General features: G+C 46.2%; 1 protein-coding gene across 1 annotated transcript; it reads left to right on the forward strand.

Annotated features, from left to right (window-relative positions):
- Nucleotides 1-1047: 1047 nt before the first annotated feature.
- On the forward strand, nucleotides 1048-19117 carry Fxr2 (FMR1 autosomal homolog 2). The gene is made up of 17 exons (XM_021176554.2): nucleotides 1048-1498; nucleotides 7509-7561; nucleotides 8325-8418; nucleotides 9366-9437; nucleotides 9735-9883; nucleotides 10332-10425; nucleotides 12425-12541; nucleotides 14769-14939; nucleotides 15115-15193; nucleotides 15512-15621; nucleotides 16281-16367; nucleotides 16668-16896; nucleotides 17062-17259; nucleotides 17345-17545; nucleotides 17633-17728; nucleotides 17868-17968; nucleotides 18423-19117. Exons 1-17 carry the CDS (start codon nucleotides 1418-1420, stop codon nucleotides 18516-18518), a joined length of 2028 nt encoding a protein of 675 aa, XP_021032213.1. The 5' UTR covers nucleotides 1048-1417; the 3' UTR covers nucleotides 18519-19117.
- The last annotated feature ends 614 nt before the right edge of the window (nucleotides 19118-19731 follow it).

Genomic DNA, 19731 nt, shown 5'->3' on the forward strand with positions numbered 1-19731 from the left:
CAATACCTCTGGAAGAGTAGTCAGTGCTCTTAACCACTGAGCCATCTCTCCACCTCACACCCCTTATTTTTACTAAAAAAAAAAAAAAACAAACTGTTATATGTGTGGGTGACCATGAGTGATGTCATATGTATGATGTTCAAGAGACAACTTGCAGGAGGATATCTCCTTCCATCTTGTGGTCTAGGAATACAATTCCAGTTAAGCTTCGTATTTGAGCCATCTCTCTCTCTTTTGTTACTCCATGACAGTTTTTCCTGTTTTGAATCTCCTCAGAATTTATGTATCAAGTTATGTGGGATTTTGTTTTTCATACGGCACTGAATTTACTAGAATACTAGAATCAACTTAGGGCAAGCATGGTAATGACATGGCTGTAATTTTTGCACTTGGGAGGTGGAGGTTGGAGGACCTATTCAAGGTCATTCCCCCACTACCTAGTTAGTTCATGGTCAGCCTAGGACACAAGAGACCCTGTCTCACAAAACTTAAAAAAAAAAAAAAATCTACTTAAGCCAACAACAGTGACTCTTGATTCTCCTATGGATGCAGAGAGTCAACACATGCGCATGGACACCAAAGCCCGGCGCCTGCGCACTGGGCAGTTTTTGCCTTTCGGGCCCCCCCCCCCCCACTTTGGAGTGTGCGCACCAAGAAAGACAAAGGTGGTGAAAGTGACCAAGCAGTCATTCGGGCGCATGCCCATCCCTAAATTGCCCAGGCTCCATGGGGCTCACTTTGTGGAGGCGGAAGTCCAATCCGATGGAGCGACCGCGGTCCCTCTCTCCCTTTGATTGGTTTGCTTCCAGTGTTGTGGGGCGGGGAAAGGAAGGGACAGGGACAGTGGAAGGTTGGAGTGGTACCGAGAGCGTTCGTCTCGTTCTGCGCAAGCGCAGAGAGGCGACCAGGAGGGGGCGTGAGAGAGTGCAAGAGAATGTGGAAGCCCTGACGCGCTGGCGAGCGGGAGCTGGGTCGCCAGCCTAGACGCCTGCGCCTTGGCCCTCCGGCTCCTCGCGCGGCGGGCGGGTGCCCTGTGCGCCTGCGCAGTAGGCGGCGGCAGCAGGGGGAGGTGGAGGCCGTGGAGCGGCAGCGGCAGCAGCGGGTCCCGGGACCGAGGCAGCAGCGGGGGCGCCGGCGGGCGGAAGCTGAGGTGACGAAGGCGGCGGCGGCGGCGGCGGCCGTTTCCCTCACGGTGGCGGAGACCAAGGCAGCGGCGGCGGCGGCGGACGGGGAGCGGCCCGGCCCCGGCCCCCTGCTCGTCGGCTGTAGCAGGGCCGCCGTGGGGCCGGCCCGGCTCCCGCCCCCCGCGGCTCCCCCTCCTGCTCCTCCTCCAGGGAGACGCCGGGGGCCCGGCCCGGCCCGCACTCAGGGCTCTGTTTCAGCTGCTGCCGGGCCAGTCGGAGGTGGTGGCGGCGCCATGGGCGGCCTGGCCTCTGGGGGGGATGTGGAGCCGGGACTGCCCGTCGAGGTGCGGGGCTCCAACGGGGCCTTCTACAAGGTGAGACGGCGCGTCGACCCGGGCCACCCTCCTTAGCCCCCTCCCCCAGCCGAGGCAGGGAAGAGTGGAGCGGGATCGAGTTTCTGGAGCTTGGTCTTGACCCTTAGAACCTTCGACCCACGTTCCCACTCGAAACCCTCCCGTGGCGATCGTGGGAGTTAACCCTCGTGCTTTTATTTTTGAGCTCACTGTTACACCTGCTTTTATCAGCTGAAAACATGGCCATCAGGTCATTCCTGTGCGGGGATGGGAGCCCCCGGTCCCTCTGGAGAAAGCTCTTTTCCTGGCTTCTAATCGACTTTTCTTTTCTTTTCTTTTTTTTTTTTTAAGTGTAGGAGATACTTCAGCTTTTAATCACATCACCCCTGCAGCCCAAGCACATGGAGAATTCGCTTTCTTTTCCTACATGACCCCCTTGGGAAGGTCCACTGTCCCACATTAGGTCTTCGGTCTTCAGGGAGCCTTCTGCCTGCCTACTGGCTGTAGACCATTTGCTCAACTTCGGTCTTACATTCCTGTTCCCAGGCTGACAAGAACTGGTCAAAACCCATCTGTGTTATTTAGCATTAGCATCTATCTTTGGCCTCAGGTTTTTATCAGCCAGTCATAAAGTGGATTTGTTGGACAAGTCTGTCACCCACCACACCTATATTCCAAAATCAGCTGTCAGGGATGGATTCACGCTTATCTCTTTGACTCTAGATATATTTAGGTCATTCCTCTATCTTCTTGGTAAGTTTAAGCTTCACTGTCTCTCAAAGGCCATCTCAACAAGCTCTAGTTCTTATTCTAACAGATTTCCGCTTGTTGACAGTCCTTCTGGAAAGAAAAGAAGTATCTTTCAGAATTGCTTCTTTTCAGCTTTTTCTTTGCCTAAGATTTGATTTCTGTGAACTTTTTTAAGGGGTGTGGTTGGGACAAGATCCCCTCCCTGGCTGCACTTGAACTCTTCCTCAGCCTAGGATTACAGCTCTGGCGTTACTGGTTGAGCCACCATGCCAGACCAGAACTTTTGTTTTTTCCTTCTTTCTATCCATCTCCCACCCCATCTTCTGTATCTGTCCTGAGTCCATTCTGGATCCCCCAACCCCCTAATTTAGGTTCAGACTGACTCTTCCCACGGCCCAGATATTTTCTTCTTCTGATCAGTGGGGTTCTGAACATCTTTTGACTTTTATGAGTGGAATTGTCCCGGACAGGTTTGGTCCCTCTCTTACTCTTCATCCTGGAGAGAAAGAGGAATTTCCATAGCATTAGATAGGTGAGAAGATCCCCTTTTTCTTCAGGTTTCCTCAGGTTGTCTGTCTCCCTACCGTAGTAGAACTTCTACTTTCTTATGCCCTTGGAAATCACTTTCTCTGACTCTACTATGAAATTATAAATTTTTTGTAGCTGAAAAAGGACTTAGGTTTGCCCTGCCCCTGTAGATGGTTCCTAACCCCACTTCTACTGATGTTAGTTACCCATTATAACGGCCATGCCATTTTGTCCCTTTTCTGGTCAAGTTCTTTACCCAGTGCCTATGGGTGCACATACCTATTGGCTTTAATGTAGCTTCTCAACTAAGTCTTGGTCTTTTTAGCTTGGTATTTCTGTATTCCTGTGTATCCTCATTGATGTCTACCTGTCTATTCTGTGTGTAGCTGAAGAAGGCTCCTAGCTGATTCTGTCACTTTCCTAACTCTTGGTACATTTTCTTCTGACCAGAATAGTGTCTCTAACATTTCTGTTTTCTGTAGCAAAAGTCTTTAATTCCTTTTGGGTTCTGATAGGACACATTAATGTCTTAATATCTATTTCACCCACATTTGTATTACCTTTGTTAAAACAGTCTCCTCAGGCTGGGTATGGTGGTGCATAATCTAATCCTAGTACTTAGAAGGCTAAAGTAGGATTGTTGAAGTTCAAAACCAGTGTGGGGAATGGAATCCAGTCTAAAAAAACAACCCAAACAAACCGAAAAAGTACTCTTTATTATAAGATGATCTCTTTTCCATGATATGTTAGCCTTGATCTGTATCCTTCTAACACCAAAATGTTAAAAATTCCAAGAAAAGCTGTGTGTATGTGTGTGTGGGTGTATGTATGTATGTATATATTCCCCCCCCACACACTTGTTTGATTTCTGGGACAGGATTTCTCTTCTCTATGTAGCCTTGGCTGCCCTGAACTCAAACTCTTTGGGATAGGTCTGCCTTTGTTGAATGCTGGGATTAAAAGCATCCACAACCACTCTTAGTTTGAAAAGCGATTTTTAAATTGAGTATGAGATCAAGATAAGATATTTTCATTCGGTTTAAGGAAGCTCAGGAGCCATGCACAGCTGGGACAGATTAGTGCTCAATTCCAATTACCTGTATGAAACGGTTGGGCTGGGACATGTTTTCTGTTACACATATGGGTACCCAACCAAAGTCTCTCTTGACTTTTGTCCTTTTATTCTGTGGGCCATAGCAGTGATAGATTTGAGGGAAGCAGGGACAGGATTCTTTGATAGTATAGAGTTAATAAAAGCCAAATATTGAGTGTAGATTTTGTATTCTGGCCATTTCAGCACTTTCTGCTCCATGACTGAGTTAAAGACATTGCCTAATATTAGACTAATCTTCTTAAAACTCAGTGTAATGTAGATACTTACCTATTCAAACCTTGCTGATTAATATTTATGACTCAGCAAACTTTGGTGTGAGTAAGGGATACTAACTTTTTAGATCTTTTACGTTTGGGGAGATCCTTTTCTCCTCTCACAAAACTGTGATTTTTCTAGAGCCAATAGATATCAGATCTGAGGTCTAAGTTATTTTAGAATTATCCTATCAAACTTGGCTTTTCTGTCAGGATGTGATGTGTTTTGTTAAGGTGGTTTCAGGTGGCTTGGGCTTTTAACTGGGGATGACCTTGGACTCCTGGTTTTACGGTGGCTTCCTTTTCCAAGACCTGGGATTACAGGTGCAACCATCAACCCCAGATTCATAATGTGTTTTGTTTTGTTTTTGTTTGTTTGTTTTTTGAGACAAGGTTTTTCTGTGTAGCCCTGGCTGTCCTGGAACTCACTCTGTAGACCAGGCTAGCCTCAAACTCAGAAATCCACCTGCCTCTGTCTTTTGTTTTTTTGGGGGACAGGATTCCCTGGAACTCACTCTGTAGACTAGGCTGGCCTTGGAAGGTTTAGGCCACCACCAACCTGTGGGTCTTATTGTATAGCCTTGCTTTGTTGATAAGGCTAACTTTGAACTTGAGGTCTCATCTTAGCCTTCCACTGAAGTATATCCTCAGCCAGGTAGCCCTCCAATCTCTTCCTTTTTCTTCCTTTCCCTTTCCCTTCCTCCCTTCATCTTTAAAAACATTTCTCCCCATATAGAGATAGGATTTCTATACTTTGATAGCTCAGGCTACTCTGTAACTTAGCATGTAGCTTAAGCTGACCTCCAATTCATAGACCCTTCTGCCCAGGCTCCCACCAAACAGCCAAAGCAGATTGTATCTGAAGCAAAATTCAGGTTTAGATTTTCTCATTATAGGAAAGAATAGTCTTGTAAGTGGTGACTGACCAGGCCTGTGAGGTGGGAACTCTGTATTCTCTAGAACATTATTGTACATTTTCTCCTAAGCTCTGCCACTATCCTAGTTACTGTGTTTAGGGCTGGTCCTTGAATATTGTTAGCCTTTTTTGAAGCATCTGGCTTTCTTACTGCTTTTGATGTTGAGGATTAAAATCAGGGCTTTATACTTGCTAGGCACACATCACACTATTCTAGCCAACCCCCCCATTATCTAATCTAATCTATCTAGTGTTTTTTTTTTTGTTTTGTTTTGTTTTGTTTTCAGAATGGGGTTTCTCTGTAGCCCTGGCAGTCCTGGAACTCACTCTGTAGACCATGCTGGCTTGGTTAGAGATCTGCCTGCCTCTGCGTGTTGGGATTAAAGACCCCCACCACCTGGCAACTATTATTTGTTCCTTCCTTCCTTCCTTCCTTCCTTTTTTCCTTCCTTCTTATCTATCTCTGTCTATCTGGCAGCTTATTATTTCTTTGTATCTGTCCATCCATCTATGAGACACTGTCTCTATATATTTCCGGGTAGCTTGAACTTGTGATATAGACCAGGCTGGTTGTGAATTTAAAAAGATTCACCTGCTCTTATTTCTCAGCTCCTGGGACTAACAGCTCTCTAAACTGTTTCCACTTTTATCAAAAAAACGCAAGTACAAACTAATGTTTACTAATCAAAAGCAACTTTGGGACTAAGAGTGTAGTACAGATGATAAAGCATGCATAAAACACTGTCAGCACCAAATAAACAGGGTGTGGTGGTGTATATCTGTAATCACAACAATGCTCGGATGATAGAAACAGGAAAATCAGAAAGGCTCTGCTTCATGTGAGTTTCTGTCTCTAAAAGAAAATCTGTAACATACCTAAATGTAAAATAAAAATCTTGGGACAGGGAGATGGCTCAATGGGTAAAAAGGTATCTGCTACCAATCCCGTAGACCTGAGTTTGATCCCAAGACCCACATGGTGGAAGAGAGCCTACTTCGATAGGTTGTCCTCTGACATCCACACACGTTGTGGGGAAAGCATGCATGAGTTCACACACACATAACACGTATACAATGTGTAGTTGGGTTTTTTTCTTTTTTAAAGATTTATTTATTATATGTAGGTACACATAGATCTAGTTACAGATGGTTGTGAGTCACCATGTGGTTGTTGGGATTTGAACTCAGGACCTTCGGAAGAGCAGTCAGTGCTCTTAACTGCTGAGCCATCTCACCAGCCCCCACAATGTGTAGTTTAAAACAGAGAATGAGGCTGAAGAGATGGCTCAGCATCGACTGCCCTTCCAGAGGACCCAGGTTCAATTTCCAGTACCCACATGACAGCTCACAATTATCTGTATCTCCAAGATCTAACACCCTCAACCACATACATGTGGACAAAACATCACTGCACAAATGAATGTGAATGAATAAATAAATATTAAAAAACGACTAACAAAATTTCCAGAAGACATAGGAGAAAGTGTGTGGCTTTGAATTCCAGAAGTTTCTTAGCCATGAAACGAGAGCATACTTTGTAAAATAATAGTAATAGTAGTAGTAATAATAGTAATGAATTAGACTTTATCAAAACAAGAAAGAACAGCCGGGCGTGGTGGTGCACACCTTTAATCCCAGCGCTCAGGAAGCAGAGGCAGGCAGATTTCTGAGTTCGAGGCCAGCCTGGTCTACGGAGTAAGTTCCAGGACAGCCAGGGCTATACAGAGAAACCCTGTCTCGAAAAACTGTTGGGAAAACAAAACAAGAAAGAACAACTGAGACTGTAGGTTGAATGTACAGTTTAGACCTCCTTAGGAAAGAGAAAATAAAATAGATATTTAATGATTCCTATTGTCATGATCTCAAGATTGGTGGCTTTGCATATTTTATTTTTAGATTCCGTAGTTATTTCTGTCCATTCAGAACTATGACATCTTTTAAATTGTAGGGTTTTTTTTTTTTTCCTTTTATAAACTGCTGTTTATTTTGAACTTCTCCACTCCAGTGTGTTCTATTCTCTAAGTACTCAGGTCTCTGGGGATCAGACCCTTCTCCCTCTTGGCAGTTCTGATATCTTCTAGATGTTCTAGTGCAGTCGTTCACTGTCTTATGGGATATTCTTGGCCTTGCTGAAAGTTGCTAGTGATTTAATTGAACTCTGGCAGCTGCTTAGCTCTCCGGGAGCAGGCAGGTAGGGAGGGTACAGGCCCTGAGTAGATGAGCAGCTTCTGGGCTGTTCCTGGGCAGGTTTTACTTTGTGCCTCGTCCACATTCTTTCTAGATTCTGTTAGTATTATTTCTTTTCTCATTCTATATATTCTTTCCCATCACAGTCTTTCTGGCGATGTTTAGTCTGCTCACATCTCCAGCTCAAACTCTTAATTTTAAAGGTTTCTGATATTTCTTACCTGATGGCTAAGGTGGTGGTAAAATGTATTTTCATTTATGGTTTTTACATTTTCTCCCTAGGGCTTTGTAAAGGATGTCCATGAAGACTCTGTCACTATCTTCTTTGAGAACAAGTAAGACCTTGGGAATAGACAAGCTCAATATCACTATGCCCTAAAGGAGGGTGAGAGGAGGGACTGCTCAGGTCTGTGAGGCCAGTAATAGGTGGCAGAGAGCTGAGGGTTTAGATGGAAATTCTAAGAAAGGAAGAGCAGATAGCTTGGTGCAAGTTTTGGTCACTTGATAGTTGGTAGCAAGGGATAAAAGACCACTATGGAACAGGATCTGGTGTTTTGACTTTTTTCCCGAGACAGGGTTTCTCTGTGTAGCCCTGTATGTCCTGGAACTCACTTTGTAGACCAGGCTGGTCTCGAACTCAGAAATCTGCCTGCCTCCCGAGTGCTGGGATTAAAGGCGTGTGCCACCGTGCCCGGCTTGGTGTTTTGACTCTTTACCAGGAAAAATAAAAGTGGTCTAGCTGAGGGGGAGGGAATAGGGGATTTTTGGAGGGGAAACTAGGAAAGGAGATAACATCAAATGTAAAGAAAGAAAATATCTAATTAAAAAAAAAAAAAAGAAGCAGGGCAGAGGTGGCGCATGCCTTTAATCCCAGCAATTGGGAGGCAGAGGCAGGCAGATTTTTGAGTTCGAGGCCAGCCTGGTCTACAGAGTGAGTTCCAGGACAGCCAGGGCTACACAGAGAAACCCTGTTTTGAAATAAACCAGGAAAAAAAATGGGAAAAAAAAAAGTGGTCTAACTAAGGGAGCAACCCCCTTGTGAAGAGGTGGACAATAACATCAATCTGAATAGCTTTCATGTCACTGTTTGTCTTATAGCTGGCAGAGTGAGAGACAGATTCCCTTTGGGGATGTCCGACTACCACCTCCAGCTGACTACAATAAGGAAATCACAGAAGGAGATGAAGTAGAGGTAAGGACTGTGAGGTCCACCTTTCCAATGTTTTGCTTTATTAGGAATCTTGGTTTTTTACTTACTGATTATGTTCTCTCCTTTTCTGAGCCACCGTATCTCGCCATGTAGTCAGTGAAGTAGTGTAGCAGTGCCTTTCTATCGTGGCTGTGGCCTGGGGGCACCAGCTTACAAGGATCTGCTTCTTCATTTGTCATAAAGCCTAGCTCCTACAGTTCCAATATATATGCACGTGCATGTACAAGGGGTGGGGAGTTTGATTCCTGGGGATTGAAACCCAGGCCTTGGGCATGTGAGGCAAACATTCAATCACTGAAATATATCCTGCAACCCCAGTTTCAGTACTTGGAGGCTGAGGGAGGAGACTCACTTAAGCCCAAGAGTTTTTGATTGTTCTAGTCAATATAGTGAGACTTCCATCTCTCTCTTTCTCTCTTTTAAGATTTATTTATGTATGTGAGTACAGTGTCACTGTCATCAGACACACTAGAAGAAAACATCAGATCCCATTTCAGATGGTTGTGAGCCACCATGTGGTTGCTGGGAACTGAACTCAGGACCTATGGAAGAGCAGTCAGTTCTCTTAACCTCTGAGCCCTCTCTCTAGCTCCAGACCTCCATTTCTTTATCTTTTTTACTTAGTGTGAAGTTGTGTGTGTGTGTGTGTGTGTGTGTGTGTGAGGGGCATGAGTGTTCCACAGCTCAGGAGTGGTGGTCATGACCTGTGAGCTCTGGGACTTGAACTCAGGTCGTTGGGCTTGGAGAACTCTTGCCCACTGAGCAAAAAAAGTGAAATAAATAAAACTCAGGGACCCCATACTTTAGTTGGTATCTTCTTGTTTCCTCTTGTGGGTTTACGAATGCTTGAGTATTTGGATGCTTTCTCCAATTCTTGATATTTTTGGATAGTGTTCAATGCCATTTCTCTTTATTTCTAACTCTTTCAGGTCTATTCGAGAGCCAATGAACAGGAACCTTGTGGTTGGTGGCTGGCCCGGGTGCGGATGATGAAGGGAGATGTGAGTGACTGAAGCCCTTTGGGGAATTCTTTTTTTTTTTTTTAAAGATTTATTTCTTTATTATATGTAAGTACACTGTAGCTGTCTTCAGACAGTCCAGAAGAGGGAGTCAGATCTCATTAAGGATGGTTGTGAGCCACCATGTGGTTGCTGGGATTTGAACTCGGGACCTTCGGAGGAGCAGTCGGGTGCTCTTACCCACTGAGCCATCTCACCAGCCCCCTTTGGGGAATTCTTGAAACTGTTCTTTTGTTCATGAAAAGGTCATATACATACATTCTTTTTCTTTTCTGCCAGTTCTATGTCATTGAGTATGCTGCCTGTGATGCTACCTACAATGAGATTGTCACTCTGGAACGACTTCGGCCAGTCAATCCCAATCCCCTTGCAACCAAAGGCAGCTTCTTCAAGGTTACCATGGCTGTGCCTGAGGATCTCAGAGAGGCGTAAGTGTTGGAGAGGCTGGGGATTAGAGGCTCTCCACAGTGCCAGCTCTGTCCTCGTTTCTCCCAAGTCTTCCACTCTTGACTCTGCTCTGTTCATCCCCTGGCCCTGTGAGGACCTTTTTACATGCTATGCCCATAGCCCTCCCATTTTTCATGTTGACTCTCTCTTTTCCTGTCTGTCTGTCTGTGTTTTGTTGGTTTTAATATGGCCTCACTACACAGCTATGGTTGGCCTAAAACTGTAAACCAAACTGGCCTTGCAGTCACAGAGCTCCTCTTGCCTGTGCCTTCAAGTGCTGGGACTAAAACCGTGTGCCACTGTGCCTTGCTGTCATTATTTTACAAAATGATTTTCTTAAGCCCTGTTTTTTTAGCAGGGGTTCTACCTCTCCTGTTTTCTCCTCCCCACTTGTGCCCCTTTTCCTGAGCATGTTACTTTTTTCTGCAGCTGCTCCAATGAAAATGTCCATAAGGAGTTCAAGAAAGCACTGGGAGCCAACTGCATCTTTCTCAACATCACAAACAGTGAGCTTTTTATTCTGGTGAGTTTCATGCTTGAATTTAACAAGCCTGCTCAATAGTTTTTCCTTTTTTACTTCTTAAACTTTTGGAAAAGTCTATCTATGGCTTTTGCTCATGCTCGACTATGTTCATGCTTACTTATTCCTTCTGACACTTCTGGACCAGGCAGCCTTGCCTTTCCTTAATTGTCCTTATGTATGACTTTATTCCTTCTCTTCTTTTTTTCCTATGCTAGAAATTAAACCATGATTTTCACACACCTATGTGCTCTAGACAAGTGCCTTGCCATTTAGCTGTTGTACCCCAGCCCTTGGATATATTTGGATCTCTGTGTGTATATATTTGCATGTATATAAGTGCACGTCTGGGTTGGAAACCCTTAAGTGTTGGTATCTGATATCTCTTAATCATGATACATTTACAAGGCAGCTTATCTTCACCTAACCCAGAGCTAGCCAACTTTGGCTAGCCAGCCAGCTTTGGGGGGTTCCTGTCTCTCCCTTCTCCATGTATCTCACAACCACCTCTAACTTCAGTTCCAGGGCACCTGACACCCTCTTTTGGTCTTTGCACCTATGTTCATATAACATGTTCACACACAGAGAGATGTACATAAATAAGTTTTTTTTCCCAGTTTTTTTTCGAGACAGGATCTGTCCATGTAGTAGCCCTGGCTGTCCTGGAACTCACTCTGTAGACCAGGCTGTCCTCGAACTCAGAAATCCGCCTGCCTCTGCCTCCTGAGTTCTGGAATTAAAGGCGTGCGCCACTACCCCTCTACCTGCTATAAATATTTGAAAGTGAAACAAATGTATATCTCTCTTCTTGCTCCTTATTGTCATATGACTCCTGTCAGTATTTAGCTATTCAGTTGCTATGTGACTGACAGTAGTTTTCATGCTGCCTACCTCATTTCTTTTCTGTTTCCTCTTGGCTGGCCTGGCATTCACAAAGCAGAAGCTGCCCTGACTCTGTGACAGTTTCTTGCTTTACCGTCCCTAATTTTGAGATAGGCATGTGCTACCACCCACCTACCTACCTACCTACCTACCTTCCTTCCTTCCTTCCTTCCTTCCTTCCTTCCTTCCTTCCTTCCTTTCTTTCTTTCTTTCTTTCTTTCTTTCTTTCTTTCTTTCTTTCTCTCTCTCTNCTTCCTTTCTTTCTTTCTTTCTTTCTTTCTTTCTTTCTTTCTTTCTCTCTCTCTCTCTCTCTCTCTCCCTCCCTCCCTCCCTCCCTCCCTCCCTTTTTCTCCCTCCCTCTCTCCCTCTCTCCTTTTCTTTTCTTTTCTTTCTTTCTTTCTTTCTTTCTTTCTTTCTTTCTTTCTTTCTTTCTTTCTTTCTTTCTTTCTTTCCTTTTAAAAATGTATACGGCATTCTGCCTGCATGTACCCCACAGGTCCAAAGAGGTCACTAGATCTCATAGATGGTTATGAGCCACCATGTGGTTGCTGGGAATTGAACTCAGGACCTCTGGAAGAGCAGTCAGTGCTCTTAACCACTGAGCCAGCCCATGCTACCACCTTATTTTAAACTTCATTTCTTGCCAGGTGGTGATGGTGCACGCCTTTAATCCCAACACTCAGGAAGCAGGCAGAGGCAGGCGGATCTCTGTGAGTTCAAGGCCAGCCTGGTCTACAGAGTGAGTTCCAGGACAGCCACAGCTACACAGAGAAACCCTGTCTTGAAAAACAAAACAAAAAGCCAACTTCCTTTCTTTATACCTGCCCTTTTTCAGGGACTGGCATTCTACTGCCAAGTCTCTAATGCTTCCATGGTGTGTATTTTGCTTTTTTTAAAAAGTTATTTTTACTTTATGTGTATTGCTGGTTTGCCTGCATGTGCATCTCTGTGAGGGTGTCAGATCTCCTGGAACTGGAATTGCAGACAAGTGTGACCTGCCATGTAGATTCTGGGAATTGAACCTAGCTCCTCTGTCAGAGCAGTCAGTTCTCTTAACCTCTGAGCCACTTGTCTCTGCCCATATATTTTGCTTTTATACTTCTTGTTCATCATTCCCCAGTCAACCACAGAAGCCCCTGTGAAGAGGGCATCTTTGTTGGGTGATATGCATTTCCGAAGCCTTCGCACCAAATTGCTGCTCATGTCCCGCAATGAAGAAGCTACTAAGCACCTAGAGGTAAGTTCTGACTGCTGTTTCTCACCCTGAATAACAACGGCCTTTCCTTTCTTGTTTTCTTTTGTGTCTGAAACACATAGAAAAAGGCTACTAGGTCATTAGTCTTGTGTGGCTAATTTATTTTATCATCTTCAGAGGACAGTATTCTATTGTGGTTTGGTATGGATTTGAAAGGTTTGGTTTCGTTTTGTTTGTTTTTAGTTTTTTGAGACAGGGATCTCTGTATACCCTTGGCTGTCCTAGAACTCAACAGGAAATCCAAATATCTCTGACCCTGGAGTGCTGCGATTGATGGCATGCACCACCATTACCCAGCAGTGTTGTTTTGAACAGGGCTTCACTGGTCTTCTGGCCTGGAATTCGTAGGGTTTTACTGCTGTGAGCAGACACCATGACCAAGGCAACTCTTATAAGGACATTTAACTGGGGCTGGCTCATAGGTTCAAAGGTTAGGCCATTATCATCAAGGCTGGAACATGGTGGCATCCAGGCAGGTACCGTGGTGCAGGAGGAGCTGAGAGTTCTACATCTTCATCAGAAGACTGGCTTTTTCTAGACAGCTAGAAAGAGAGTTTGAAAGACTTCTTCCAACCAAGGATATACTTCTAATAGTGCCACTCCTTGGACCAAGCATATACAAACCATCACATTCCACTCCCTGGCCCCATAAACACATGAGTCTTTGGGGGAAACATACCTACACATAGCATAATAAAACATACATTTAGTCTCAACAGTGTTCAAAGTTTCTTCTAAAATTCATTCAATCACTTAACTGTAATCTCCAAAGCAAGGCAGGAAATAAGCTAGGCAAACTCCACATTGGATCTGCATGTTTGATGTCAGTGTGGTCTTCAGATCTCCAACTCCTTTTTCTTTCTTTATTTATTTTTGGGTTTTTCGAGACAGGGTTTCTCTGTATAGCCCTGGCTGTCTTGGAACTCACTCTGTAGACCAAACTGGCCTTGAACTCAGAAATCCGCCTGCCTCTGCCTCCTGAGTGCTGGGATTAAAGGCGTGTGCCACCACGCTCGGCTAATTTTTTTATTTATTTATTTTATATATAAGTGTTCTATTTGCATATACACACCTCATGCCAGAAGAGGGCATCAGATGGTATTACAGATGGCTGTGAGCCACCATGTCGTTGCTGGGAATTGAACTCAGGACCTCTGGAAGAATAGTTAGTGCTCTTAACTGCTGAGCCATCTCTCCAGCCCAAACTTCAAACTTTTTTTTAAAAAATATTTATTTATTTATTATATGTAAGTGTACTGTAGCTGTCTTCAGACACTCCAGAAAAGAGCATCAGATTGCGTTACAGATGGTTGTGAGCCACAATGTGGTTGCTGGGATTTGAACTCAGGACCTTTGGAAGAGTAGTCGGTGCTCTTAACCACTGAGCCATCTCACCAGCCCCCCAAACTTTTTATGTAGCCAAGTGACATTTAGTTTTTGATCCTTTTGCTTCCCTCCATCTTTCTGGTGCTGGGATTGCAGGTGTGGCCGCCAAATCTTTTTTGTATGGCCGAAGGTCTAACCCAGAGCTTCCTGCGTGCTGAGCAAGCACTCTACTTGCTGAACTACTCTCCCAGCCCACAAGTTGTTTTTCCCCCCTCTGGACACAGGATGGAGCACAGGGTCTGTTGCTTACAAAGCAAGTGTCCCTCTGTTGAGCCTGGAGCATGTAGCTCTTGAATATGGTGTACATTCACTCATGCAGAACAACATGCATGTACATAACTACTTTCTGTCAGCTTTGTCTAATCCTCCTGCTCGTCTTTTTTTTTTTTTTTTAAGCAGAATAAACATGGATTTTTTAATAAAAAGAGAACTCCTGAGCGTGGGAAGGGCTCAAAAGAGGAATACCATTTTTACTAATTTGAGATTAAGCAGGTCAGCTGTAAGGACTTGTCAGAGGATAGATCAGAGGCAGTGTGTGTCTTGGTAAGGATCAGTCAACCAGTTAGTGTTGGAGCCAAATCTAGAACTTTGGTGGCTTCTAGTTCAAACTGCCCTCATTACAGTCCTCACTGCTCACAAGCCCTGGCATTTAAAGGTGCCTGAGGTTTCCATGGAAGTCTCAGTGGCTAGGCAGACTGCAGGTGGTTCTGGTTTTCTTTCATGAGTTTTCTTCACACATTTAAACGATTAAGCATCCGGGACATGTATTCTGAGATTTCACCACCAGGATCTCACAGTGCCTTTTTTTTTTTTTTTCTTTCAGACAAGTAAGCAGTTGGCAGCAGCCTTCCAAGAGGAGTTTACAGTGCGAGAGGACCTGATGGGTCTGGCAATCGGAACTCACGGTGCCAACATCCAGCAGGCTCGGAAAGTGCCAGGAGTGACTGCCATTGAGCTGGGTGAAGAGACCTGCACTTTCCGAATCTATGGGGAGGTCAGCAAAGATTGGACTATTGGGGTCCTTTGGGTGACAGAGGGGATTGAGGCTAAGGTGGAAAGCAAATCTGAAGTTATGGTGACCTTCCAGCCTGACTTTGGTGACAGCTTATTTCTCCAAAGTCAGAATGGCAGGGAGATCTGGATTCTGTTTTAGTTTACTTTTTCTATAGACGCCAGAGGCATGCAGACAGGCTCGAAGCTTCCTTGAATTTTCCGAGGACTCTGTACAAGTGCCCAGGAACCTGGTTGGTGAGTTTGAGTGTGTGTGTAAAAGGGATAAAGTTAGGGCCCAGGTGGCAGAGTTTTGAAAACAATTTTGTCCATGTAACTAGGATTGATGCCTGCACATACGGACGGAATAAATAGTCTGACATGCAAATAAGGAAGGAGACGATAATAAACCTTATAGGGATTGTATCATGTTTGTCCCATGGAAAGTTTGAGATTCCTAGAAGCAAGAGAATGAATTACGTGCAGTATATGTAGAGAAGTCTATAGAAGAGTTTTAATTTTATTTCCTTAATGATAACAAAAATTAAAAGCCTAATTCCTTCTTTATCCATTTAGGCAAAGTGATTGGAAAGAACGGGAAAGTGATTCAGGAGATTGTGGATAAGTCTGGTGTGGTGAGGGTTCGTGTGGAAGGAGATAACGACAAGAAGAACCCCAGGGAGGAGGTACTGTTTTCTGGGGGCTGGTGACTTCTGGAGGGCAGAACACAGAACCTTTTGTTTGCCCTATTATACTATGATACTGTCAGTCTGAGAGGTGGGCTTAACATTTCAGTCTTTTTCTTTTTGTTTTTTTGTTTGTTTGTTTGTTTGTTTTTTTGTTTTTTGAGACAGGGTTTCTCTGTGTAGCCCTGGACATTCTGGAACTCACTTTGTAGACCAGACTGGCCTCGAACTCAGAAATCCGCCTGCCTTTGCCTCCGGAGTGCTGGAATTAAAGGCTTGTGCCACCATGCCCGGCAGTCTTTTTCTTTTTTATTTTCTTCCTTTTTTTTGAACAGGAGCTCACTCTATAACCCTGACTTGCCTGGAACTTACCTTGTGAATCAGGCTAGCCTTAAATTCAATTCACAGAGATGTGCCTGCCTCTGCCCTTCTCAGTGTTGGGACTAAAAGTGTGTGCAGCCATGCCTGGCTTTTTTTTGTGGGAATGGGGAGGGTGGTGGTTTTGAGGCAGAATCTCCGTGGCTTAGGTCGTGCTTGAGCTTTGCTGAGTAGCTGAGGATGGCTTTGAGTTGTGCTGTTCCTGCCTCTGTCTCCTCGGTGCTAAGATCATGTGTGCCATCACACCTGACTTCTAATTTTCCTGTTGGTCTTTTCTCCAGGGAATGGTTCCCTTCATATTTGTTGGCACCCGAGAGAATATCAGCAATGCCCAAGCACTGCTAGAGTATCACCTCTCCTACCTGCAGGTACCCATATCAGAAGCCTGGGACAGGGACAGACAGGGGGTGGCAAGGAGGGTGTGGACTTCTAGTACGTAATCTTTGGGACTATTGTGCCTGGTTTGTCTGTTTGTAGAACAGGACCATTGGTGGGTATTTTGGCTCTGAGACTGTATCCCAAAATGTTGTTTTTAAGCCTTTGTCTTCCTAAGCCTAAGTCTCAAAAGCTTAGCAGCACAGGACCACATGACATGGGTAGAGATGCTTGGCAGAAGGGGACTGACTACTCTCTTAATTCTCCTGCGTTTCTTCCATCTTTCCAACCAGGAGGTTGAACAGCTTCGCCTGGAGAGACTGCAGATTGATGAACAGCTTCGGCAGATTGGGCTGGGCTTTCGCCCTCCTGGGAGTGGACGGGGTGGCAGTGGTGGTGGCAGTGACAAGGCGGGCTATGCCACAGATGAAAGCTCCTCCTCTTCCCTGCACACGACCAGGACCTATGGGGGCAGCTATGGGGGCCGGGGCCGCGGCCGGAGGACTGGTGGTCCTACCTATGGTGAGACGGCTGTGTGGGCAGTGAAGGAAGTGGGTGGAAACTTAGGAAAGCAGTGACTGACCTGGGTCCTGTGAGTGGTAGGAAGAGGAATTCTAATTTGGATGTGGTGGTTGAACTCCTAGGACAAGCACTGGTGTCTCTGAATAAACCTTCTGTGTTCTTCAGGCCCCAGCTCAGACCCCTCCACAGCTTCAGAAACAGAGTCAGAAAAGAGAGAGGAGTCTAATCGAGCAGGACCTGGTGACAGAGATCCCCCAAGCCGTGGAGAAGAAAGCAGGAGGCGGCCAATTGGGGGCCGGGGAAGGGGACCCCCACCTGTTCCCCGGCCTACCTCAAGATATAACTCCTCATCTATTAGCTCAGGTATCAGAGCTGGGGTCATGGATGGTGACCTGAAGGAGAAGATAGTGGCCACCTGACTCCCCAGCCTCTTCCTTTGTTTCACTAGTGCTAAAGGATCCAGACAGCAATCCTTACAGCCTCTTGGACACATCTGAACCAGAGCCTCCAGTTGATTCAGAGCCTGGTGAACCTCCTCCAGCAAGTGCCCGTCGTCGCCGTTCCCGCCGCCGCCGTACTGATGAAGACAGGACTGTCATGGACGGAGGCCTGGAATCTGATGGTCCTAACATGACAGAGAATGGCCTGGGTGAGGGGCTAGCCTGGAGGATTCTTAGAGGTGAGATTAAGAATGAAGTATGAGAGGGTGGGTGTGTGACTCTTCTTTACTCCACAGAAGATGAATCAAGACCCCAGAGACGAAATCGCAGCCGCCGCCGCCGTAATCGTGGTAACCGGACTGATGGGTCCATCAGCGGAGACCGCCAACCAGGTCAGCTGACATACAGAATTGGAGCCTTTCTGGAACTAAGATGAAATGTCTCATTCGCTGGGAAAACCGGGTTGGATTCATTGGGAACCATGAAATCCCGAAGTTCCTGAAAGTCTTGATCCTGTGTCTTTCCTACTAGTGACTGTGGCTGACTATATCTCACGGGCAGAGTCTCAGAGCCGCCAGCGGCCGCCCCTGGAACGCACGAAACCCTCAGAGGATTCTCTTTCAGGACAGAAGGTAGGCAATCAAGATACAGCCTACCCCATTTTTTTGTGGTTGTTGTTTGTTTGTTTGTTTGGGGCAGGGACACAGAAAACTTTGCAAAGAAATTTGAATTGACTGTATGTGATGGAGTTGAGGCTAAGCTGAGGTAGAGCAGAACCGGCACACACTGTGTGTGATGGAGTTGAGGCTGAGCTGAGGTAGAGCAGAACCGGCACACACTGTGTGTGATGGAGTTGAGGCTGAGCTGAGGGTAGAGCAGAACCGGCACACACTGTGTGTGATGGAGTTGAGGCTGAGCTGAGGTAGAGCAGAACCGGCACACACAGAAGACAGGGCTGCTGGTGATTGAGCACAGGGGGTGAGGGACCTGGCTTCCACGTGGGTCTGTAGTGAGAAGGAAGGCATGCTTGCACCTGCTGTACTCATCAGCTGCTTGCTTTTTGTTTTCCTCCTGTTTCCTCTGTAGGGTGACTCTGTCAGCAAGCTTCCCAAGGGCCCCTCAGAGAATGGGGAGCTCTCTGCCCCCTTGGAGTTGGGTAGTTTGGTGAATGGAGTTTCATAAAACCTCCAGTCCACATCCCTCCTTTCTCCATCTCGCTTGCTGCCCACCACCATGGCCCTCATGGGTCCAACTGACCTGCGCTGGAGCTGCTCTTATCTACGGGGGAGGGGGGTGGCACAGCAGCTTGGGTCCCCCCCAACCTCCAGGAGCTAGTGGAGGGGTGTGTAACAGGGTCATACCCCTCCCTCTTGTCCACCCTACCCCCAGGGTGAGGGAGCCTCCCCTTCCCTTTCAGACTGGATGTGCCTTTATCCTCTAATCCCCGACCTCTGAACACCCCCATTCTCCGCCTGTTGGTGGGGGTGCTCCTTGACCCACCCAGATTTGACAGTTCAGGGGGGCTCCCCTGCTATCCCTCCTCCCATCCTGTACCCCCCGTTTCTGGGGCCTCATCACTGTGGAAGACGGGGATAGTGAGGGTATTTGTGGGTGGGAGGCATGGGGAAGGTTTTGGAATAGAACCAGGGGTGTGTATGAAGGGGGGTGACAAGGTCTCCCAGGGAGTTGGGGGGGGAAATAACCTTGTCTGGTGGATGAGAAGGCGTATTTATTTTTCACTGTACAGTATTTAAAAAGAGAATAAAAAAAATCCAAATGGCCTTGTGTTTCCCATGCTGCCTTTGTCCCCACCCCAGTCTGGGCTGTTTAAATCTCTAGGGCTGACCGGCATTGGTCCCTGGCTCTCGTTCTGTGTCAGGAAGATGATATTCTGGGAATATTCTGGGAATGGCTGCATCCTTAATTCTCCGTGGCCAGAGGACTGTGCTTCAGACCTTGCTGTTTCTTCCTTCCCTTGGTTGTTGATAGAGTTGGGCCACTCCTGAGCCCTGAGTCACAGGAGGATAGGCCAGGCTCCATGAGGCTGGAGCTGTTCCTGGTAGAAGCTGAGAGTCTGAACAGGCTGTTTAATCCGATTATCTGGGGCCCGGGGCACAGGCTGGGCCTTCAGCAAAGAGGAAAATAGGGTTTCCTCACCATAACCTCTAGAACTTGGGAGGGTCAGATTGTATTTCTGGCCTGGTGTTGCTCTAGCTCCAGAATCCATGTCACTGACTTCAGCTTTTAGGGCCTCAAGGGTAAAGAGTAGTGACTGTCTGAATCGGGAAGCGCCAGAGCCAGGTACAGTGCACTGCACTGCGGTGACCGTGATCCTCAGGAGGGTTCGCTGAATGCTTTCTCCGAGATTCTGGACCTTAGAATGGAGGAAATCGGG

Source organism: Mus caroli, chromosome 11, assembly GCF_900094665.2.
Source record: "Mus caroli chromosome 11, CAROLI_EIJ_v1.1, whole genome shotgun sequence".
Classification (NCBI taxonomy): domain Eukaryota; kingdom Metazoa; phylum Chordata; class Mammalia; order Rodentia; family Muridae; genus Mus; species Mus caroli.

Bases quoted from the DNA above. Each gene is read 5' to 3' on its own strand.
- Fxr2 (XM_021176554.2), top strand. From the start codon at position 1,418: ATGGGCGGCCTGGCCTCTGGGGGGGATGTGGAGCCGGGACTGCCCGTC. The intron at 15,194-15,511 runs GTGAGTTTGAGT...TTATCCATTTAG, and splicing joins AGTGCCCAGGAACCTGGTTG to GCAAAGTGATTGGAAAGAAC. The intron at 16,368-16,667 runs GTACCCATATCA...CTTTCCAACCAG, and splicing joins ATCACCTCTCCTACCTGCAG to GAGGTTGAACAGCTTCGCCT.